Raw genomic sequence first — 25,577 nt, 5'->3', positions numbered from 1 at the left:
ACAACCAGCAAATAGATGGGAAACAATAAGTTGAAAGAATTGATATGAAAGCTCTGAAATCTGCCCAGTGACTTCTGTACAGAGAAAAGTGCAGAAGGGCCTGAAAGAAATAAGGCTGACAGATATATAAGAAAACAAATAAGGAACTTCTACTGTTGATGCTGTTGCTATGTATATGGAGTAGGTACATAGAGTATGTATACTGTGTATGTTATAGTACACTGTGTTTAAAAACACATGGGGGAAATATGAGCAAAGGTTTTGTTGAGGAAACAAAACTGAAGCCCACAACTAGGAAGAAGCCAGATAGATGCCCTCTTCTCTCTCAAGTACTAACATGAGTCACATTCATAGTAGTTGGAAAGGAACCATCTAACGAGGACAAAGTCATAATTTTGTTCTTTCGATGTGTTTTTTTATTAATGTCTGACACTGCAGTGTCTGACTCTTGCTATGAACACCGTGTCTGCTTCTCTAATGATACTGTTGTGTGATTACAGTTTTAGTTGCATGTGCATGTTAATCTTTGGTGCCTGTGTGTCCTTTAAGTGCCAGATGCTGTACAGAACATTCGCTGTATCGCCACGAGTTGGCAATCGATCCTAGTGCAGTGGGACCCTCCCGCTTCTGCCAACGGCATAATTACACATTACATCATAGCAGTCGAAGGAAATTCTACAAATTTTTCATCTTCTGGTACACTGCATACTTTCAGAAATCTGCTTTCCAACGTTACTTATCAAATTAAAATAAAAGCTGCAACGTCTGCTGGTGAGGGTGAAGAACAGATATGCAATGCCAGTACACTTCCAGAGAAAGGTAAATAATTATTCAAGTAATTTTTTTGTTTAATTTAAATGATGACTATGAAACAAGCAGGCATGGAAAAACTGCTTCAATACAGGCAGTTAAATCATTCTGTTGTTTAAATTTCTTGCTAATAAGGAATGAAGAGAAACAGGGCTTCCTCTTTGTCCTGTTATAGAACACACCTAGGGATGAGAATAAATTGCCATTTTTAAAAGCACAGTGAGAACATCTTTTTCTATGTGAGTTTGAATAGTTACTTTATTCATTTAGGTTGCTGTATAATATCTGCTTTGTTCCTAGAGTATTTATCATATTTGAGACTCTATGTCTGAAAAAGTTTTTGGGAGTGAAATTTTTGTTTTTTGCTTTTGCTAACTTGCAGGGGTATGAATTCAATGGCAATAAAGCTGTTCAGAATTCAGGAAATTGAGAAGAATTTAGCCTCTACAAGCAAACTTTGTAATAGCTTATCATGGGTAGGATTTTTTAAAGGAAGAAGGAAAATTGTGACCTAAATCCAAAGAAAAATGTAGACAGGTTTTCTGGCATTGAAGTGAAAAATTGTTATCCAAAGTCTGTCTTCCTTTTTCTCTCCACACACACACTTCACACTTCACCTAATCTTGGCAGTGCTTTCACTTGACATGTGAAACATGGAGATGATATTCTATGCAAAATAGAATTAGTTCCATGTGAATAGCTGTGTACCTATCTTCTAAACTGAAAGTGGAGAGCAGCTCAAATCTGAATCCAGGAAGCACAGGCCTGTTTCAGTCCTCCAGTCAGGGATAATTGTTACTCTTGGGACTATTTCTAGGGATTTTTTTCTTCTTTTGTGATAGTTAAATATAAAAATAAAAAAAATTATATTAGGCAAGAAACATCCAGGTAAGATTTCATGTTTCTTCTAAATTACAGGAGAAATAATTGCATTTAGCTCTTTTTTTTGGGTTATCTTAAGTGAGATCAATTTATGCAATGGAGTTGAGCAGGTCTCTATTTCAGAAAAGCTGGGTAACGAGAAAACACAGGGGTGGGATGGAGGAGCGCTACTGTACCCCAGAGGCTTAGAAACCAAACCTAGCTTTTGTAATACTTTATTACTAAGTTTTTGAATAACTTTAAAGATGAGTTGCAGCACTTGTATATACTTCAACAGAAAGAGTGAATTTTCTCAGATCTGTCAAATAATAAACACAAGACTCTGTGTCAAGAGCAGGGTTTTGGTTCAGAATGACAAATGAAGGGGAGCAGCTCGGCTGAAACATTGAACTCGGGGGAGCTCAGACTTACCCTTACTCTTAGATTCCCTGTTGCTAGCTTCCTGAGTGGCATGCACCTCCACTGGATCCCTCCTGTGGATCCCTCCACAAAGCCTTGGTCTCCCATTATGAGCTTTGATTTCCAAATTTCTTAAAATTAGACTTGTGGATGTGCATGTCTGAATGAATCTAGACCACGTCTGTGTTGTCAGCTGAACTACTGCTGCTTTGGTTGCAGGTCAAATGGATGAGCTCCAAATGAAGACGAGCCCCTTGCTGGCATATTTTGGCCGGCATTGTGAAAATAGCCAGGGTTGTACTTTGATGACTGCCCCTCCTCATGATACAGTCTATCCCACTAAAGCCTGGCCACATCTGTTATTTGAACTATGATGTGGCACATTCATACACATTTCTGATGAAAATTTTCTGCCTAAATTGGCTTCCTTGTCAACAGCTCCCCTACAAATGCTCCCAGTTTGTGATCCCTGATAGTCCCCTTCTGTCCAGAGCCTTGGCAATTTAAGACTTATGCCTGGTTCATCTGTCCTCTGGTTTGCTCAGAAACTTCTGTTCATCAGCAGGGCTCAAAATCCAATTTTGAAAAGGCAAAGGCATTGTTTAAGTATTAGACATGAGCATACTCTTACTCAACGTTTTACGGTGTTGGCTGGAAATAATGTAGTGAGTTGAGCTGCTGTGCTCAATGTTAGATACGTGTTCCTGCATTTCTGGACATTTCACAAATGCAGTCAGAACACTCAAAGCTTTCTTTTACACTGTGGCTGCTGAGGAGCCAACTCTCATAGCCAGAGCAAGACTGAACCTGGGCATGGAGTTCAGACTTGGAGATAGCTGCCTAGGAGGGATGTTACCCTGTGGTAACAGAAGAGAACAGGAGACTTCCTCTGATCTTGGAGGATGGGGGAAAGGCTTCTAGTGGTGTTAAAGAAGCCTGACACCTGAGAAAGTTAATTGTTGGGATTTCTGAGAAATTTGGGAGTGGATATTAATTAGTCTTTGAGGAAAGACTGAGAAAGCTATGGATTAAGACTGGTAGTGTCCTATGGTCCATGTTATAAGGAGTTGTGCTAGCAAGGAGAAAAAAACCCCACTTTATTACACTCTTTATTTTGTAGCATTTGTTTCATGTGTCTTATCACTAGGAGCTTTCCTAAGTGAAGGATTTATACTACAACACATGTGCTTTTTGCCACAAGCTCTGCACTGACCCTTTCTTGCTTCGTTGTTGCTTAGTCATATTTACAACAAACTAGTTATTATTAGGACATTTCTTTAGCTGTGTGTTTGCATGAATTGTTTTGTAGTGACTGGATACTAGGAATTGGAGATTCATGGTTGGGAATGGAAACAGTTTTATAGCTGTTGTCAGCTTCTTATTTATGGTGGTCTAAGATTAGTCACAGAATATGTAGCCAGCACTGAGTCACTGACAATGCATCTATTTCTGACATAAAGTGAAATCGAATTTGGCTCAGTGTCTCACTGCATAGCATTTGACCTTTAAATTCTTGGCAAGATTGTTTGCCTTTTTTGAGGTAAATTTGTTCATACCTGGGTACAATTAAACAACAATCATAAAACTTAAATTTATGAGGAGATTAGTAGTGTTTTTTGTCTAATCTAGCTCCATTGTCATGGCAAACCACCTTTGTCAGGTTGCAGTATGTCATAAAAGCTGTCAGCTTTGTAGTGAAAGTATTAGTTTGTGATTAAATACATTATAAGGGATATCAAAGATAATATACTATACATACACATGCATAAATGAGTTAGGATTTTATGACTGAATATATATCCTTGGATTATTTTCAAGATAATGCACTTACTAAAATGAAATTTCATTAAGGTTGAAAGAATTTTTAGAAGCAAGATACAGCCATTAAACAGTAGGAATCTTCTCCAAAAGGCACACTAAAGCTGTGAATATTCAGTTAACTCACAAATCTGGGCAACTCACAAATCTGGGATAAGTGTCATTCAGTTTACAATAAAAATAGAACAATTAAAAAATCACTTGAGGTATGCAAAGCTTGAAAAGAAACCTCCTTCTGCTTTAAATTTTTTCATTTAGATTTTACTTTATCGACTTTTCACTATTTTCTGAGAATATTAATCCTATTGATTGCAGTACTAAGACGCAGAGAGTAATTTCCCCACTTCTCCCCCTTACTGCTAGTCATACCTGATATTATACCTGAGCACAGTCTAAGAAGAGGTTGAGGCCCCCACTGTACTCTGGTGACAGTCCTTACCATTTGTTTTCTGCTAAACAGAGATGCATTCATGATGACTTGCATTTAAAAGAAATATGGCTAGAAATTTGCCCAAGAAGCATTTTTTCATTTAAACTGGGCTTCATTTTCCAGGCCGTTAACTTGTAGCTTTACACAGAAGTATGCCTTCTGAATAAAGAAGAGCAGTGCCTAAAGGAACTGGTGATGGGAAACTTTCTCAGGTCTTTTGGTCTGGGGGTGGCAAATTAGCATCATCTTTTGTTACATGTGCACAAAATGTCTTTACACTCTGCACTCGAAAGGTTCTGGATTTGTATCTCCAGTATGCAGGTTCCCACTGGAAAGTGTGGGCTTTTTTAATCAAGACCTTTGAGAAGCACAAAGCATAGCAAGAGCTTAAAGCCTTCTTCACATCCAAGGAAATGCTGTTTCCTTCACCATAAATCCTTTTCTCAGGATTTGGCAGTTCATGACAGCTCTGAACTGGAGTTACATGATTTTCCTCATTAAGTAGTGAAGAAAATGACAGATGACCATGATGCACTGGAAGAATATTTAAACCCATGCCCTCAAGAGGTTCTTAGGGCTGCAAGAAGGATGTGCAGTGCAGATGGTTTGCCCTGGTTATCCTGAGGAATCAGCCTGCTGAAGAGCCACTGTGTTGGAAATGGCAGAGCTTCAGTGTCCCCTGTCACTGATGCAGAAAAGGGCAGTGTGTTTCACGTGTTCAATCCCTCCTGCAAATTCACATTTTGAAATTGTATTAAAGTAAAATCATCCAAAAATTTCAGAGTGAATTCTTTGAAACATTTCTTTCCAAGATGACTAATTTTTTTCCCAGATGTAATTTTCTTTATGACATTTGGACTTCTTTACATCTCATGATTAGTTGTCTGGTCCAAATTTAAGTTGATGGCTTTGAGGCTGATGGGAAATCTTCACTAGAAAAATGCAGTATCTCTTGGTTGCTGCCAATGAAATTGTACCGGTGTGATTTTTATAAGAAGGTTGATAAATTAGATTATTCATATAGCATAGGATAATGGAATTTCTGTATTTTTTTGTAGGGACTAGGTCAACTCTGCATTACTATATAAGAAATGGTGGTGACATATATGTACAAAGCTGACATGTATACCATCTACAGGTCAAATACAAATGTTTACTGAATAGCAGACAATGTTTTAGTTTAATGGAAAGCTGAACATTTAAGACTTGAGTACAGGTAGATTTTCACTACTCTTTTTAGCTTAAAGTAGTGCATTTCTCTCTATATTTGCATGATTTTATTTTTCAGTACTTACATCCCACGGCTGGACACTGAGTTTTCTAATGTGCTAAGGACTGAGAAGCATGGTCCATAGAGGCTCTTTTAAGATGTGCTCTCAACTGTGCAATTTCCTTTAAAGCATGTCTGATAATGTCAGTCCTAAGTCATGGGAAAAATAGTATACAGTTTTTTACATTTTTATGTTAGCAAAATAATTTGAGTCCTATTCATGATGTACTTATTCATACTGAGCAGGACTTTGTATCCTGATGACTACTCCTGAAGTTAGCATTCTATACTCAATTAGTATTTATTATGATCAGGGTTATCAGCTTAACCCATGGAACTCATTTGTGTAACTAAGCTTTCAAAATTTAATAGAGATAGTCAGTAAGAATATTTCATTTCTTTTCAGTTATTTCTATTTTCTGAAGACTTTTTTTGCTGTGTGCCCACTGCTGTCGGTTCTACTTTGTTCTTCACTTTCCTCCTATTGACACTCTTAATTCCGCCCAACAGACTTCTAGGCTGCCGCAGTCCTTTTAATCCAAACTCCAGCTACAAGCAGCTGTTCTGTAGGCAGGCTTTTTTTTATTAACTTTGTTAGGAACTATGCAATATCATATTACTTCTTCTGTTCATGGCCTGTGCAGCTGTAGTTGTTGCTTTCTACAAAAGTCTCCACAGAACGCCATAACCTCTCTTTTCTCAGTAGATTTGTGTACGTGTCCTTTGCTGCCCTCAGGTTATCTTTGCATTGTGAATAAGGTGTTTTCTACCACGTGTTTTTTGTTAGTTTAAACCGGTTCTGCTGGCCAATTTTGACTTGATACAAGTCTTTCCACTGTGCTTTTTCTACCAAGAATTTCCTTATATTTATGTTATGAAATAAAAACTTACTCCAGAGCAGTCCACCAGCTTTGGAAGGACTGATTAGAATTGTAGCCAGACAAGCATAGGGCTGAGATCTGCCAAACTAACTTCTATTTAGGTGTTTAACTTTCTGTCAACTTCAGTGAGAGTTCAGGCATGTAAATAGGTTTTAGGAGCTTAATATCCCATGCGGATCTGATTTCATTGACTTTGCATTGAAATTTAGGCATCATATGAATAATGGGAGATGAATCTGAAAATACCTCATTCCTGTTCCATTCCAGAAACTGAATTCACCAGCATTTCATGGTTAGCCTCTCTGCCAGCTCCCTGGCTGGCTTTCAAAAGCTGAATTAGAAGATATTAAATGGAAAATTAGGTGGAGTACATTGCACCAAATGTTTCAGACTTAGAAAAACTCCCTACTCCCAGAGATAGCTGAATTATAGTAAACATAATACAATAGGGAAAGACTGTGAGATATGTGATGAGACTTAAGGGATCCTATGTATGATTCTTGGGAAATTTAAACTTGGAATTAGGACGAGAATTTCCACTAGCCAATCAGAGAACAGTCCTCAGCAATTAGTTTCTTACAATACCACAATCATAACCTTTCTCATGCCCTTTCTTTCAGTGCACCTTTCTGGAAATTTGGATTAATAATACACTTCCCGTGAGGTACATATCAAATTGTCAGTGTATAAGAATCGATAATAAGTCTTTATACAGCTCCAATGTAACCTGAAATAATATTTGAAAAATATGCAGTTTCTGGCTTCCATAATTTTTAGTGTGAACAGTGATCACTTCATCATAGTTAAGTCATGTTTAGAAAATTTAGACAAGCTGCATGATTACTCTAGGAAGCATGGAATGGTTTGTTCAAATCAGTACCATCTGTGGAGAGAAAAAGTTAGGGGAATTTTAGTCATTCTTGAGGAATGGAAATCTGATTCTCCGTGCTAGAGTAATTGTAATCCTCTTTATATCTGTAACTCAATAGCATAGCTGTCTTGAAATTGTCTCTGAACACAATCACCAAGTTCAAGAGACACTGTGCCACTGGGTGTCACTGCTCTTCACTGGGGCCCTAGGACCAAACGTCTTTGATCTGCTCTAGTTCTGTGAAAGCCAAACGTCTTTTCCTTCTTTACTGCAAAATTGCTAACACTTGGTTATTTTTGATGTCATCATGCATGTTGAAAATAAGGGAACCAGGTACTCTCCTTAAGAAGGAAAGGCCACCATGGTGTCTAGATCGTGGGCATTGCTCTTCCTTTGTCTGTGACCAGCCTCTTTAACCTGCCTTGGTTTAGGTGCAGAGACTGCAGTTGTGCCAGCCAGGGCTTAACCAGATGCACATTTCAGCAAGTGAAAGTATATATTTCCACCTTCCTACTAACACCCAGCAACTAACCAGTTACTATCTGCTTTATGACAAACCCTAGTATCTGTATTGGAATATAGTCTAAGAGTAGTTTTCTATTATATCCCACATTTTATCATTATCATATTTGAGTGTATAAGAAGTCAAATTTTTGCAGTATCTTAACAGCATACATTACAACAAAAATTAGAAGATTTATGGAAGAAAAATACAGGTATTTTCTACTAACCATGTAGTATTTCTCTGCCTTTTTTTCCATGAAGTAGTAGTCAAACTAGGACATTTCTTGTAATTTACAAAAATAGCTAATACAGCTTATATAGTTTTTATGACAATATTGCAGTTATTTTTTGAAAGGGGATAAATTAAGTATTACATCCCCAAATCTGAGCAAGCAAGAATGGTACTGCATGTTTTGATATTTTTTCTACTTTCTGTACTTATCTTCATGCTAATAGCAGCAGAGGAAAACAACTTTAATTTTGATAGCATGGAGTATAATGATGGAAGTTGTCTTTAGCAAAGATTTTTTAAATATGGTTTGGTTTTGTTCTGTGTCTGGTTAGTGTGTAGCGAGATGGGGGCCTATGGGGCTGTTGCATGTTGGGGTGCTGCTGGGTACTTGTGCATGAGAGCTCAGTGGAAGAACAAGAGATGGCCTATGGTTCTCTGCCTACTCCTTCTCCTGCATATTCCACCTGTTTTGGGTTCATTTGAAGGGATTTTAATTTCTCAACCTTTTCATCAACACATCTTTGTCTGATTCAGAATTTATATTTCTTGTTAAATATCCATATTTAGTGGAGAAGTTTTATCTTATTATATTGTGATAATTTTAATAAACAAATTGTTGCAGACAAAATCAAACATCAGATATTCCCATAGGGCTGAAAGAAAAGAAAAAGGAGTGTTTTCTCTTCCCCAGTAACATTGGTCTGGGATCCTTTTCCTCTTTATGTAAGCCTTGGGATTTCTTCAGTTTCAGTTTGAGGATGTATCATGTGTTTTTCTTTTACCAGTGATACCTCTTCCCCCAAAGACTCTAAAGCACTCTTTAAAGCTATGTGCACACAATGATTTCTGAGCTGATTTTTCTGCACAGTTTTTTGCCATAGAGAGTATTAGTATTATCTTACAGAGTCTTAGAGATAATATTAGCTTTCTCTATGACTATGTGATACAGCACAAAACCATATGTTCAACTGGTCTGTGAAATCTGGGAGTACGCTGCTGACTCGATATACACAGGGTAAATGCGTGTACATGTATATGTATGCACATATCTGCACTGCTTCTGTCTCATGGATCTGAATATAACTTCATACAAATAAGTGGAAGCAAAGTTTGTGGGAAGCTTATTTTATCTTTTATTCAGCTCTTTTCTTTCTCTTAATTTTCTTGTAAAGCACTTCTATAATGCCAGATAAACGTACTGCATGTATTGACACTTTTCATTCAGAAGGTGAAACAGGAGATTTACAAAACTTACCTTGATGTGTTGTGTGAGGATTTCACATATTAGCAAGAGAGAAGGAGATACATGAGTATTTCTAAATGAGGGCTGAAGAACCTCAGTTAGAACCCACAGTAAAACATGCTATGGCTTTTAGCATAGAAAAATAACTTTGTGTAATATTCCCTCCATTAGTTGAGACAGTGCCCCAAAAGTAGAAATAGAAATGTAACATCTCTCTAAACTGGTCCTACATCCCATGCCTGCAATAATTTTTTTCTTTATTTCAAAAGCTATAGTTAACATATGCTATCTAAATATGTACACTGTGATTTATGCCATTGGAAGTATTGCTTATTAAACATATTAATTTGAATCTTGATCTTTATATATGCTTATTAAAATATGTTTTCAACAGTGGATAAAATCATATAGTTGCAATCACTTTTGATTCAAATTAAGGTCTCTTACGAGTATTTTAATCTATAGTTCCTAGTGCACCCAGAGATATTGTATTTTCCAATGTGCAATCAACAAGTGTGACCTTGCATTGGAGATCACCAAAATCTATCCTTGGCTACTTTCAAAACTACAAGATTACCACACAGCTACAATCCATCCACTGCAGTGACTGGGAGGCTATGGAATGTATTGAATATGAGATGCATCAGTATTTATATGAAAATGTCATGGATGACTGGATAGAAGACACAGTGTATGAACTGAAAAAATACAGATGGTACAGATTTGCTGTTGCTGCCAGTACAAATGTTGGTTATGGCAGTTCTTCAACCTGGATTTCAACTCAAACCCTTCCTGGCTGTAAGTAAGGATGTCTGCCATGTCTCATAATGCTATAACACTGTGATGTTCATTTAAATGACAAGAAATCTTGTAGAAATTATTTCTTCATAGACCTACAATGCTGGTGAAGTAAATAAGGATTAATAGCAACTCTTGACCTACTATATATATATATATATAAAATATAAATTGTGTGGTAGGTATACAAACCTAATACTGACTGGTATTTCAATGTATTTTGTGTACTCTTTTATATTTACTGCTTATCCAACAGTATTTCAATCCTCAGCTGTACTACATGTGTAGACTTGGTAAGTCTGAATTTTTGCTGGTATGAGTTGATAGGCCATTTTTCAGTACAATTTCACCTGCGGGGTGTGCCAATGAAGAAAAGTATTCTTTAAATTCTTTGACTAAAAGTCTGTTCATTAAGTTGTAAAACTTTCCTGAAATGCTGTTGTGTGTTTTTGGCAGTGGAATTTAAGCAATAGTTTCTGAGGGATTAAGATTTCTTTCTAAAACCATATCCGCCTACAGAGTTTACTAATCAGAGTAGCCATGAAACATGTACAGGATTGCCTTGACATATATTAGAACTCTCATGCCTCAGCTGAGGACTTAAATTTCCAAGTAAGAGAAGAGGTAGTTGTCATAAATAAGTCAGCACAAAATATTTGAGAGAAGGGGACATGAAACATAAATTATTTAGGCAGTTGTCATGGGAATATATGATCTTCCCTACCAGTTTGCAGCCATCCTAGGACAGAGAACACCTGAGATCTGGCCTCTGTAGAACAACTGAGAATCACGTATAGCTACCAGGTACTTAAAGAGCTGTGTACTACCAAGGACTACTCAGTGGTCCAGATATTTGCCTTGTCCCACTCAGGTTTTTATAATCATGTGATGTGTGGACACTGTGATAGTAAACATCATAAAAGCCTGATTTTTTATAAAGCTCAGAAGTAGTCCTTTGGATTGAGAAGTGCTGGAATCAGCTGCAGAGTCATTCTCATGTGCACTTACTCTCTTTGTCTGGCATCTCATGGGGAAGCTCTGCCTGTAAATCAGTGCAACATTTTAAATTAAGGGAAAGAAAAACCCAACAAACTCAAATGGAGCAGAAAATATATAACAGAAGTTCTCCACAACTTGAGCAACTCTTGAGCCAGCAGCTCTGGGGAGATTTCTTACTATTAAAATGATAGAACTCAGCTGCTGATGTATGCAAATACTTTTAAAAAATTGTTGCGGAGTTAAAAAAAAAATTAGGGATTTAAACTGGAAGGGGAAGCAGATAATGAAAACACATATAACTGCATACAGTTAGGATGCTTTTTATGATTTCCTCTTCAGAGAGTGATGATTTGGTTTAAGAGAGAGCTACTTTCCTATCCAGCCCCACTGAGAGGATGGTAGATCAAAGTATAACCATCTCAATAGACTGCATGAGCCCTTTCCATTCCAATTCAGTGCTATTCTCAGCAGCAGGTCCTCTGTGTGTTCTATTAGATGGTTTACAAGTGGTGGGGTGGAAAGTATGAAGGTTTCACCAGTTCTTCCAGCCCAGTGTCTGGGGCTGCTGGCCTGTATCTGTGGTGATGGAAGTAGGCAGCAATGAATTTCCTGGGAGTTAGGCTGGTGACACATCAGGAGATAAGCTGCCTATAAAACACGCCGCTGTGGAGTCAAGGCAGCATGGCACTATTCCAAACGTCATGTCCGGGCACTGGTCATTTTCTGGGGTAATGGCAATCAGCTGAGGAGGAAAATGAAGACAAAGGTGACATGACACATCTGGGTAGCCAGCTGGCAGCTCTGTCGTGCTTCAGCGGTGCTAGGAGCCTCCATGAGCACTGGCTGATCTTTAGCAAGGGCAGGTTTCTGGGCACCCCATACTTCTCAAAGCCTAGTTTTTAGAATTGCTGTTAAAAATCTCTTCAGTTCTGCTCTTTCTTTTGCAAAGGCTACAGCCTATAGCAGGAAAGAGCAATTCAGAATGCACCAAGCAGAATCGGCACTCTGGGCAGCCTTGTAACAGAAAACAGGTGTTGATCTCCCTCTCCTTTCCCTCATGAACAGGGCCAAGCATCCTCTGGATTAGCCTGCTGATACACAGCCAATATACTTGGTCTGTTAGGGCTTAAGAGTGCTTAGCTGCTATGTAAAATACCCTGAGTACTTAGCCCATAAAATCAATGGGAGTTGTGTTTGCACATTTGAGGGCAGAAGTTAGGCACTGTTTCACTTGATTTTCAAGAAGTGCCTCTGTAAGACATTGTTTCTACCAAAGGTAAAGTTACTTTTGTTGTGAAATAATAGTTAAAGGATTTTTTTCTTCATAATTAATTGGGTTCTCAGAAATGTGTGTTTCTCTCAAGCCTAAAGAAAATATTCACCTATCACATTCAGAAGGTTATTTATTATCATATTCAGGAGGAGCATACAAGGTAAAATCTGTTAGACTCATTTCCCAGAATATAAAGAGAAGAAACCTGAAGAGCAGCAGAAATTACATAAAATAATTCCTAAATGTTTTTTAAAAGTTCTGAGGATTTGATTGTTGTGCTAAAGCAGAAATACCTAATAATTCTGACTATCCAGGGTGAGAGGATCTTAGCTGTTTTTTTTCAGTTATTCATTATGAAGAATAATTTAAGGCTATAGGAATTATTTTCAAGATTCTCTAACTTATTTGCAAGTCTCAAACAAAAAGTAATTTCAGTGTTCTGTACTGAGAGTGGTCATAGAGTTACTCTGTGAAAATACTGTGGATTGTTCATGCAGCCCTGTTCTCACATCACACAGATAAACTATTCAGCCTTCCATCCTGCAGATTACTCTCACAGGAATTGTCTTACTCTCACATAAAGTAGTGTGATGGCACCATTATTGCTTAGCTGATTGATTGCCCAAGAGCCAAATCTATTCTATAAGATTAAATATTTCCATCATAACTTAGATTTATATAGTTACCAGCACAGAAGATCACAGTGTTGTATCACAGTAAGGGAAAGGGCAAGAAATGTTTTCCATAGCTATGGAAACTTTGTTCCTTCACCCCTACACTTACCCCAAGTTTCACTTTTATGAGGAGAACAAGATTGGCTGAACTTAGGTTTTCTGAGAGAAAAATAATCATGGAGGGTCAGTGTTAGATGGAAAATGAATGACAGTGAGATCACTGACCTCATTTTGGATCTCATACAGTTACACAATACAATGTTTTTGGTAAACTGCCAAGGCCCCTAATGCCAGGATACACTGAGGTACAAAGGAAAATCCCAGATGTTCCAATGTCCCATGAAGGCCAGGGCATACAAGCATGGGGCAGAGGGTTGTGCTTCTCTTTTCAGAGCCTTCTTTCCCAGTCCCTGCTGATACCCAGTTGCTTGGTACTATTAAAGAAATGTTTCTGTGTGATGAAAAGCAACGAGATTTCATGTCTTGTTATGTGTTCTTTCTTCTGGAAAGCTTTGCCTGGGAGAATGTGTTTCTCTTTGTTACATTTCCTCAAAAGTAAACATTTGAAAATAATTATGGGCTAATATAAAATATAACTGTTCAAAACTACATAAAAAGAACCTAGATGATTAAAAATTAAATAACTGAAGCACACACTTTATTTTTGCTGGGAAAGGGAAAAAAAGGAGCTGATCCTAACCAAACTGGCAAGCATGAATTTCTGTTAGAAAACTGGAGTATTCAGTCTTATTTTTGAAGATTATGCTAAATGATGGGCTATCCAGACTTATCTTCAAACCAACACACTTAACTGCTGCCTTAGCATCAGGACACAGATGGATGGGAAAGATGACCCTGACCTCCATAAGACCCACATTCCTGTGCAAGGATAGAAGCATGATAATCAGGAAATGATGGTTATTAGTTACAGAAAATGCATTATTGTGAAAACCAGGAGAAAAGTGCTTATGAGAGGAAGTGATTGGATTATGGGGGAATGAGAGAATAAGACTAGGTCATTTCTCCAGAGTAAATTGCTGTGATTTATAAGAGAAAGGGGGTAGTGATATCATGGCTTCATACTGACCAGATTCATTTCACAAACAAACCTAAATCAGAATGCGGCAGTCATCCACTGAATCAAACACAGATTAAAAAATATGTTTTTGTAAGGCATAATACATGTCAGATACCTTTCATTTTCTGGTTTTCTCCCCAGTTATACATGTAGTTTCAGAAAATATTTCTACATTTCAGTATTATTTGGTTAATGTCTGATATTTTACTTTGCATAATGAAAATAAACCATGTATTAATATTTAGATGCACTTTAGACAAGTAACTTAAATATAGCATAGTCAATCAGAATTTTCTTGCAAATATCTACAAATACATCAAATATAAACTTCATATGGAAATTAACCATAAAAGTAACTGCAGACTGTATAATTTGTAGATGAGATTATGCTTTAAAATTATTTCACACCATCTAATGCATAACTGCAGAGTCCATTATTTCTATAAAAAACCATGGAAAATGGTCTTTGCAAACTTGGTTTGTATGAAAACTAAGGCCCAAGACGTTGTATATATATGTATATATATATATATATATATAGTTTTATACTGTTTTTCAGAAATTTCCTTTTGCAATAAAGCTGATAAATATCATTGCCATAGTTACTAGAAGCACTGTTTCCACTGAAAGGGTGTTTGGTAACAAGCCTGACATGCATTACCTGAAAAATAGAATTTGTGCTTATTCTAATTTTCAGGGACAATGCTTTCCCTTGTATTTTGTTTTATTTTTTGCTGCTCTCCACTTGACAGCCAGCCTGCTCTGAGCACTCTCCTCTTTTGCCACCCCCCATGTGCATTCACAGTTCATTCAGTTACACTCCATTCATTTGTTCCATGCTCTTCAGTATTTTTGGGGACTGCTTCCAATGGTTGAATTTGATCCTGCCTATAAAGTCTTGTATATTCCTGCTAATCCCTGCACGGGAATCTAATTCCTGTATCCAACATCCCAAATTCATTTTAGTACCTTACCTAATTCCAAATATTTCTCTTTTATTCTGCAACGATGGTGCCAAATTTTCACCTTCATAGTGCAAAATTTTATTATTTTCCTCATTAATCTTTCACACATAACTGCAACAGCTACGTACTTCTTTCCATGTTCTTTTCTTTTTCCTACCCTGTTCTTCCTGAAGAACTAAGTAGCTTCTTACATCCTCCATTTTTCCTCATTTAGCCCTCTTACCTAATGATTAAATAGTGGAAAACTACATATTTATGTGTTAATCTTGTTTGAGAAAAGAGGCTGCATCTTCTGATTAGCATAGCTATGATCACTTTAGTAATTTTTTATGATATACTGTTGACTGATATGGATATTTTTGTGGTAGATTGAAAAGAAGGCACAATGAAGGCAAGTTGTGGAAATACGCACAAATACTTTTTTGTTCTTTACCAGGCTGCTCAGTGATACTTTCCACAGTTGTCCTTTTTTTGTTGTGCATCCAAAAGCAAGGCACCCTGGAGCCAAGTTCGGTGATTATCTACAAATCTGTTGTCATTCTATTCCAAATTTAATTTCCCTGAAATTTAAATGGTTATTATGGAAAAATAATACAATTTTCTGAGAATTGCTGAGTTGTTATTATGATTTTATAATTTTCTTGTTCATGAATAAGAAATAACTAGGTTAATTCACATATCACCTCAACAATTGGAAATTTTTGGGAAATCTCATTTCTTAATGTGAGCATTCTTGCCCACTTGCAATTCTTACCACTTCTTTTGTTTGGGTTTTCTGTATTTTCTCAACATGCTAAGAATAAATTGAAAGGAAATGCAGAAAATTATTTCTGCTTCTACTTTCTGATACTACTGGAAATTTTTTCTAGCATTCAGAATTTGATGTCTTTTCACAATTTCTTGTTCTTGGAATGATTCATTTGACATAAACAAATATATTATACTTGACTATTTGTATAAATATTTGCATATATTATGTTTGTGTCATGTGAAATACTTATAAAGAACTTGTATTTAAATAACCCCATAGTCTCAATTTGAAATGAAGTCGTAGGCAGTCTATACTCTAGAAAAATTCTAGTGGTTATAGTGAAAGATGTATTTCTAAATCACATGGTGTGACTTACATATGAAAAAAAAGAGAAAAATTATAGTTATTTAAGCCGTGTGTAATCTTAATTGTGAGATAAAGTTTTATTTTCAAACCTCTACTGGCCTTTAAAATTATACTGGGTTATTTTTTGCGCACTTTGTTGGCCATGATTCATTCACATATACTTTTTTTTCCTACAGCTCCAGATGGTCCTCCAGAAAATGTGACTGTTTTAGCTACATCTCCTCACAGTATTAATGTCAGCTGGAGTGAACCTGCCATCATTACAGGACCAACGAGCTACCTCATAGATGTTACCTCAGTAAGGCAACCCTGTTTACTCAGTGCTTGTACAGATGGTTGGGGATATCAATACCACAGCAACAGAAATTGCAGGACAGACATAAGTGGCTTGAAAACCATTTAAGTGTGTCTATTTCCACAGAAATTCCTCATAAGAATTAATTGTACATTTATTCATTTATTAATAGGAGATAAAATCATTGGTTCATATTGAAAATGTGCTAATAAGAGATTAGCACATTTAGATTGCAGGGAAAAAAGTGTACCTGTAAATGTACACAGGAGAATAGTAGTTGAGCTTAGTGGAAGTGGACCTCTTTTTAACCATAATGACCTTTTCTTCTTCAGAGGAAGGAAAGGTTCATCGCAGTGATTTTACAAACCAAAAAAATGGAGAGCCTAGTAAAAGGAAATTACTTGTACCAAGTTACACAGCACCAGAGGGCAAACTTTAAAGTCAAGCTAGATTTTCCACTTTGCACTTGGTGCTCTGTCCATCAGATTAGTCCTATTTTGGTAGCACAGTAATAACACTTCTTTCTCCTTGATCTTTATAACCAAAAAAGCTGACATAAGAGGAAAACTCTGGTGGCTTTTCTCTTTTCATCCTCTACTGCACTTACAAAACTCCTTAAACCCACCATTAATAAATCCCATTTCCTGCCCTGTGGCAAGATAGGCATCTTTCTAAGTTCAAGCCCATGAGAAGTAGAATATAAGTTCCATGTTCTGCCAGGAATTATACAGACAGGGCTGTAAGTGAAAATAAAAAGTAGCTTACCAGATGTTACCTGAGCAAAGTTACTGTTTACAGCTTCAAAAATTTTTAATCATTCTGTTTTATAGTAGGAAAAAAAATTTAAAGTCTACTTAAAACTATTTAAGGCCTTTAAACACAAAGTTAAGTTTTCTGAGAAGAGAGTAAGACTATGTGTGTATATTTAATTTTTCTGAATCTGTCATAAGGAGTACTGATCTGCTAATATATTAATGCTGAGCTATTTCTGCTATCAAAATGTCTAAGGATATTAGTAAAAAAAAAAAAAAACCAAATATTTTTAAACTACTCAGAAAAGTTACAAGAAAGAGTAATGTGTAGTCCTGTAATCTTCTCTTCCTCTAAGTTCATTGTACAACATGCAGAGAGAAGTGTGCTCAGTTCTGAACAGGCTTAGTGCAGCAATAGAATGGCAGGATGAAGGATGTATGACAAGGGGAGGACTTACAGGGATGATTGCTTGGCCCAACGGGTAGGTCACTAAAAACTACATAGCAAGTTTTATTTCCTCTCTAATAAAGTAAGAGAAGACTTCTTCCTTGAAAGAATTCCTGTCATTTTTGACTAAGCAGCATTTTAGTGCATCAGCAGGGGAACATTTCATGGGTTTTATAAAACTTAAAAATTAAGTTTTCAAAGCTTGAATTTTTTGGGATTTAATATTTTATCAATTTGCATTGAAACAATTTCCTCTCTGTCTGATAATTCCAAAGTTACCAATGATATCATCTCAATCTACACTCTAAAAATACTATAAATACCTTATCAATATAAGTTATAATAAAATTCCTGAAGGAAGATGATCTATGAAATGTTCTGTTGTTCCGTGTGAACTTGCCAGCATTTGAAAGGAGCTTAAAAATTCTTCACTTTGGAGAAACTGTGTTTACAAAGTGAATTTTTTGGGTTTTTTTCAAAGTATATTTCAGATAACCAGGCTTATGTTTATGGATTCCCTGTAATTAGATGTTGTCAGTCTAATGACTGGCACTACAGGTGCCAGTTCTGGAGAATTTTAGTAGACAAACCTCTTCCTTCCTAAAGACCAGTAAAGCTGTCCCATTCTTTCTTGGTGAAATTTTTAGTATATATTTTATTGTCCCAGTGGGAAAGTTCTATGAAGACTCCAAATTCCACAAACTTCCAGTATGTATAATTTTACTTGTTCTTATTCTCAGCTGAGTATCTTTAAATATTTATAAAAATAGCATAATGGAACAGAATAATTTGGATTTCTCCTCTGTTATATACTAAAAGTTAATGATTAGTATTCATAACTGAATAGGAATATTAGGATTCTGCTTAAATTACTAGGATGTGCCTTGCAGCTTTAAGGATCAGAAAAGCTAAAAACTACTCCATTATTTTTCCTCATAGTCATGTTTTAGTTTGTCATACTATAATTCTGAATGAGTACTTCTGAATAAAATATTCATGGAAATAGGTAAGGAAAATGGAATTTAACCATTAAAATTCATGAAGAATAGAAATAAATTTAATGATGTAGCGCTGTGATTGTACTTTAGCTGTTGGATAAATATTTATATGCCAGATTCTTGATAGTCAGAAAGAAGAAAATGTTTCAGCTCTTGATGGCCATCCCAGGAAATGAATGTCTGTGTAATTCATCAGAAAGTTTAGTTCAGGTTAATTCTCAGTGGGGATATATGCCTATCTGTCAAATAAATGGTATGCTTGAGCTGTTCTAATGTTTTATCAGCTGCATTTAATACAGATTTTGTTCAGTGGGAAAACTACTGTACAGCTACCTAATTCCCTTTTCAAATTACACACTGAAGAAACAATAATAAAAACATTATTAACTGAAGCAGTGGGAATATACATAAATAAAATTTTGTAATTGATACTTGATGAAACACTAGAAAAGCACCCATTTTTTCCTTTTTGTTGTTTTTGAAGATACCCTTAGAAGTGATTAATTGGATATAAAGTCCAACACAGGAGATTTTTCTACAGAACTACAGATTATTTGAGATGTAAAGATCAGAAGTATCCACAGTGTAATTCAACCTGTAGCCTGCTCTAACACAGAAACAAGTGTACCTAAAATATTTCTCCAAAATTATTCATTGTCTTTTTCATATAATATCCAGTGCTGAAAATTGCTCAGCAACCCTCAACATATTATTTTACCTGATAACTAGATTCCTAGTCATGGCTTTAGTTACATTTTTAGGTATATCAATGCAGATTGTGTAATTTTTATTTCTGTTTGGTTTTTGGGTAAGTAAAATTTCTATTTGTATTTTCGTGAACACTGTAAACAGTGGCTTATCTTCAGTTTATTAATACTTTTTTTATATTTTAAAGTTATTACTAGGTCTCCTATAGTCCACCCATTTTTAGAATGAACATTAAGTCTTTCCAGGTTCCTGCTGGGAGAATTAATCCTTCCCAATTGTCTCATAAAAAAGAGCTTCTATGAATATATCCAAAGAATAATTGCACCTTCCAATGTTGCATCAATATTATATATTGCTGCCCAACTTTCTAATTGTATTCCAAACAATCTTCTGATATATAGATGCTCATCTTCTGGATCTTTGCCTAGTTTGATGCCTGTTTCAGGTCACCATAATTGCCTTGGCCCAGTGTCTCCAAATTGGTTCACGTTTGCTTGGTGTGAGACAGCACCAACCAAAGAGCCCATTCCCTTAAGCACAAACTACATGAAGTGCCAGAAAGGAGCACATGGGTTAGATGGGAGTGTATTCCCCAGCACAGCTTTGTACACTTGGGATCCAGAGACTCCTTGTGAACCCTTCTATATAACTAGTTAGGGGAGTGGAAGAATAAAACTTTAGTAAGATATTAAAATAATAATTTCCTGCTTTTGCTGTTTCAAGCCTTGGAACAACTTTTTTTTTTTTTTTTTTTTTTTTTTTTTTTACTGTTTTTTTACAGGTGGATAATGACAACTACAAAGCTCAGTTTTTGAAGACAAATGAGGAGGATAAAATCTTAGAAATTTCTGATTTGAAAGCATTTACAAGGTATTCTGTAGTGATCATTGCCTTCACAGGGGATGTTAATGCTGCACTCCTAGAAGGCAAGCCTAGTTCCCCTGTAATTGTCTCCACTTTTGAAGCAGGTTTGTAATATTTTTTCTACTTTATACAGATCAAAATTCACAGTTTTTCTTTAATTTGGCAAATACATGAGGACTTTAAACACGATGTGGGCTTCTAATACAGATTTGTTCTCACAATATTTTTTCTTTAATATTTAAAAAGTTGTCAGACAACAAAAAAGGAATGGTTATAAATACTAAGATTTACCTTCAGTTATGCTGGATCCTATCTTGCTCCACGTAAAATTTGGCTTTGTGGAGCACAGCCAACTAGATTACTTCTATGGGCAATGAAGAGAGAGGTTCTATGTACACATTACCAAGTGTATATGAGATACCTGTCTTAGTCAGGGTGACTCCTTTGTGGAGGTACCTGTTAAGAGACTACTGAAAACTTCACACAACATCCTTGGTATTGGTGCAAAATTTAAACATTAAAAATTAGGTGAAGTGAATCCTACCGTTTATAAGTGGTGTCTGTGCAGACTTGAGGACATTATCTGTGTATTCTCTGTGGAGGGAAGTTCCTGGTGAAGGCCCATAGGAAACTCTGCTTGAGTTAGCTGTTCCATGGATTCTAAATGATCTGGAGACTGAGCTAGATATTAAGGTGACAAAAGTAGATGATGCTGTAAAGTTAGTCAGAGAAATAAAACTGAGAAATGAGATGTTAAAGAAAAGTAGACAGCATTTGCATTTGCTTAGAAAGCTATAAATAGGACAGAAATATAAATATGTACATGGGGAAAACTTAGTCCTAACTTTACATACATAGATCATGGTTATCGTCTGTCTGCTCTCTTTTCTGTTTTTGAATTTTTTCCATTGTTTAAACCAGCAAACAAGCAAAACACTAAAAATATTTTCTCAAGAGGTATTGATGTTCTGTTTCATTTTAACGAATTATCATCTGTGTATAAAGCATAATTACCTTATCTCTAGAGGGTCTGATGCAGAACAGCTTTTTAGTTACATTCTCAGGTTAATGTCAGATTTAAATGTACTACAAAGTGACTTTATTTATCATCTATCTTTCCTTTGATGTATGAAAATCCAAGGTCCCTATTGAAATGATACTATATGCATATGATATGTATGTGTATAGATAGACATAGATATAGATATAGATATAGATATAGATATAGATATAGATATAGATATAGATATAGATATAGATATAGATATAGATATAGATAATCTCCAATGCTTTAAATAAGACAAATTCTAATTATTTCATTACCTATTTCTATGCCTGGAAGATCATATGCTCTTGTGCTGTGGAAAAAGGTGTGTCTGTGTGGTAGCTAGGTCTATTCTGAGACAGACAGCATCCTGTGGTGCCTTTTCTGGTAGCTCTTTTCCTTATATCAATATGTGGTACATTAGGAGGTGCAGTAAAATTGGAGAGGAACATGTTTATTTTTTTCCACCTCATTTCATCTGGTTTGTACAGCTTAGCATATGGCTTAATCAGGACCAGTTGACACAGACTTACTGCAGAGAAACCTCAGTAAGCATTTGTTGGCTGGTATAAAAAACCTGGGAAATAGGACGACTGCATCTAAATCCTTGGCTGAGGGAATGTGTTTACCTTCCATCGCTTGATTTCACTATTTAGAGGTCACGCCACATACTTGTCTTCTCAGGTAGAGCAATAAATATTTAGCTGCCTGGAAAGAATGTTGCAGCCTTTTCCTTCAGAGAGGGACATTGGGAAAATGATTTATACCTCTGCTGTCTTAAGAATAAGCTACTGGAATCAGCATTTGACAAGATACTGCCTCCAGGAAAAATGCATGTTGTGCTTGTGTCTGGGTGTCAGTTAGTGGAAAAATTTTCCCAAAGATTTAGTTGTGAAAAGCAGAGACCCTTAGGAGCACCGTGGCTTGTTTATATGTTGGGAGAGAGCTTGCTGTTAACAGAGGAATACTCTGCTGTTTTCAGAAAGGAATACTCACTGACTCGTGCTTCTTGCTTGTCAACTTGTGCAAGGATCTGTCAACCCCAGATGTGTTTTGAGGTATAATGATGCTTTCAGGCTTTTTAAATAGATAATCAGTAAAAAATTTTCTGAGTAGCGACTACTGAGAGTTACCTAATCATTACTTTAAAAGTTTGTTGCATTCAGTGCCATCATTAAGAAAAGGATTTCAGTAGATATTTGACTTTTTATTGTGTTTATGAATATTTGCATATGCGATAAGTATTTGAGAATTTTTAATACAAACCAGAAAATATCAATGAAATAATACTGATATAGAAAAAATATAATTTTAATTTTTCAGGTTTTACTCTAATAGTAATAGTAGTAAACTGATTAAGTGGATCATTGAAATATTTATTTCAGTGCCTGAAGACCCACCTAACAACATAACTTTTCAGAAGATACCAGATGAAGTAACAAAATTCCAAGTAACATTTGTGCCACCATCTGAACCAAATGGAAATATTCAAGTGTATCAAGCTATGGTTTACAATGAAGATGACCCTGCTGCCATCCAGATTCACAACCTTAGTGTCATTAAAAAAAAAGATCAGTCAGTCACTGCCATGATAGAAGGACTAAAAGGAGGACATACCTATAATGTCAGCGTAAGAACTGATACATTTGTTGGGCGAGGGGGGGGAGTATCTCTTTTTCTTTGATATACGCGTGAGATTAGTTTGAAACTTTGGCTGAATATGAGATTTTCATGCCAAGAATGTTAGCTGGGGTGCAAAGAGAGGCAATTGTGAGGAACAAGGGGAGCAATGAACAGGATAGAGCAAGTGGGAGCAGGATGCATCACTGGTTTGGATGACCAGTTCATGTAGCAAAGCAATTTGTGACACATAGTCACAAGCACAAGACTAAATGTCTCTCTTAATTCCAGTACTGGCATTGCTCACTGGACATGGAAGGTCCAGTTCTGCAAGGAGAGCTTGCTAGAAGTATGTGCATGAAGTACTTTGAAATAGTCAGAGGCTGGGACACAAGACAAAGAATGATCATTCTTTGAGTGAACTTAATTACTCCTTTTTTAAGAGCTTTGTCATAAGCAATGAAGTGTTACCACACTTAGGATTTCAAAGCAATATAAATAAGTTCTAGCCTAGTGTGAATGACAAAAGGAGTGTTTCAGCATTTCTTGTTGCTACAGATATATCCAGAATTGTCAAATATGAAGCTAATACAATACTCATTAAAACAAATGTTTGTTTTTTTAAGGTGTATGCAATTAATGGTGCTGGTGCAGGGCCAAAAATTCAATTGAAAATAACCATGGATATCAAAGGTATGTCCCATAAAGTATGCTGTATCTGAAATCTCTATAAATTCTGAAGAAATTGCTCTTCCACCTGTGATTACACAGCTGTGTGCCTTGAGCTAGTATTTATGGGATGCATAATGTAGGAACAGGAATGTATCATTGATCTCCTTGAATTGTAGTGTTCAGTTTTGCTGATCATTTGCTATTTGTATCAGAAGCATACTGTCAAACACATGCAGACTCATTGAAATAATCATATCAAGTTCAATATTTCAATCACTATCAAACAACTTAGGATATGACATGGGAATAGCTAAGTATGCAGTATCACAGTTGTCAAAGTTATTGATTGATATTAATTGAAAAATTAAAATCACTCTTTTTATTGTTTTTTCTTTTAATTGAAAATTATATATGTAGACATTTATCAGAATATAGTTTTTAGAGGCTTAAGATAGTAAGTGAAACATTAAGTTGTCCCTGAAAATATGCTGGAGATTGTTTTTGCATAACTCAGCTGTGTGCCTTAACAACGTACCTCCAATGAAAATATTGTAAAACAGAACTCTGTGGTATATCTTTTCTTAAAAACAGAACCACCGAGGCCCAAAAAGAAACCAGCACCAGTTTATGATACCAATGGAGCATTACTTGTCACAGATACAACAATTACAATCAGAATGCCAATTTGTTATTACAGTGATGATCATGGCCCTATCAAGAAGATACAAGTTCTTGTTGTGGAAGCTGGAGGTAGAGTTTAATAAATTCCCTTGAAAACTCTTTTCAGGTTCAGGCTGTTTGTCTTTTTAATTTGTTTCTTGGATTTCAGTAATTTCATTTTAGAGGACAGACAACAAAGTCACTTCTGCTGTGGCAACAGCACTAAGGGCACACAATACCTGTGGGCTGGGTATTGGATTCTGGGAATGCTTTCCAGTGAAGTGTCTTCCATGCTGTTTGAAGCCACCGATATTATTCAGTCCCTAATTTTATCACTGCAGTTCTTTATTTTCTGTTTCGTTGAAAACCACCCCAGCATTTCACATTTGTGAGTATAAATAAATATGAGACTTTTGGGGTTTGGCAAGGTTATTCTTCTGTTGCTATTAGAGTTGCCTGTAAAAGAATGCAGCCATGTGCAGTTGATATTTCCATTTCATTATGGAGGCAGAGAGTTATATAAATCCCCTCTGCACACTGTGGGTAAGAATGTTTATTCCCTTGTATGGGCTGATGAACATTTACGTGTGTGAACAGTGCTGTGAAACCTTTTGAGTAATTGCTTACCAATGTGAGTGGGAGTTTTATGACAGGACAGCTCATGGTCAGGCTTACTTTACCTAAGAAGGACAGACTCCAGGTATTTAAATACCCTATTTTACTTGGTTTCAAAGTATAGAAGTAAAGTATGCACATTAAGTGAACACACCTTAAGTGTCTCACCTTCTGAATTTTGAATTTTAGCACTAATGCTAATGACACTTAGTTCATAATTATTGCAGTGAAGAGTCTCTTGAACTGAAAGACAAATGAATACCATGCTAAGCCACATTGTGAAGATATTTCTCATGAGCTGCTGGGTACTATCCATGTATGGATATCTAGTAATTTAATTGTGAAATAATCCTTTGCTAGCTAGCTAGCCATGTTCAGTTTCAGAGTTGAGTGCAAATAATATCCTCTACAGGCAGAACTGCTGTGTGAATATGCCCCTCAGTTTTTCTAGTTGTAATTTAGTTGGCTTACTCAGACATGGATAGTGTGGATAGTAAGAAAATTTGGGTTTAAGTGGAAATTCAGTTATAGGCTTATTTGTGTAACTTGCACCAACAGCATGCTAAGCTCTTAAAAATAAATTTCCTATGTAACTTCTTTAATTGCAGTCCGGTTAGAATGTAAATTGTATCTATTATTTCTTTTCTTGACAATAG

General features: G+C 36.1%; 1 protein-coding gene across 1 annotated transcript in view; it reads left to right on the top strand.

Moving 5' to 3' along the window:
• Positions 1 to 25,577, top strand: part of PTPRQ (protein tyrosine phosphatase receptor type Q) — a 98,503-nt gene that overhangs the window by 40,887 nt on the left and 32,039 nt on the right. Inside the window, exons 25-31 of the mRNA XM_058023292.1 lie at positions 550 to 819; positions 9,806 to 10,138; positions 16,421 to 16,542; positions 20,227 to 20,413; positions 22,740 to 22,984; positions 23,601 to 23,667; positions 24,238 to 24,396. Of these exons, the coding sequence (XP_057879275.1) occupies positions 550 to 819; positions 9,806 to 10,138; positions 16,421 to 16,542; positions 20,227 to 20,413; positions 22,740 to 22,984; positions 23,601 to 23,667; positions 24,238 to 24,396 (1,383 nt within the window). The remainder of the gene's footprint in view (positions 1 to 549; positions 820 to 9,805; positions 10,139 to 16,420; positions 16,543 to 20,226; positions 20,414 to 22,739; positions 22,985 to 23,600; positions 23,668 to 24,237; positions 24,397 to 25,577) is intronic.

This window comes from Melospiza georgiana, chromosome 4 (assembly GCF_028018845.1).
Source record: "Melospiza georgiana isolate bMelGeo1 chromosome 4, bMelGeo1.pri, whole genome shotgun sequence".
Lineage (NCBI taxonomy): Eukaryota > Metazoa > Chordata > Aves > Passeriformes > Passerellidae > Melospiza > Melospiza georgiana.
This window is presented reverse-complemented; position numbering and strand designations above follow the sequence as displayed.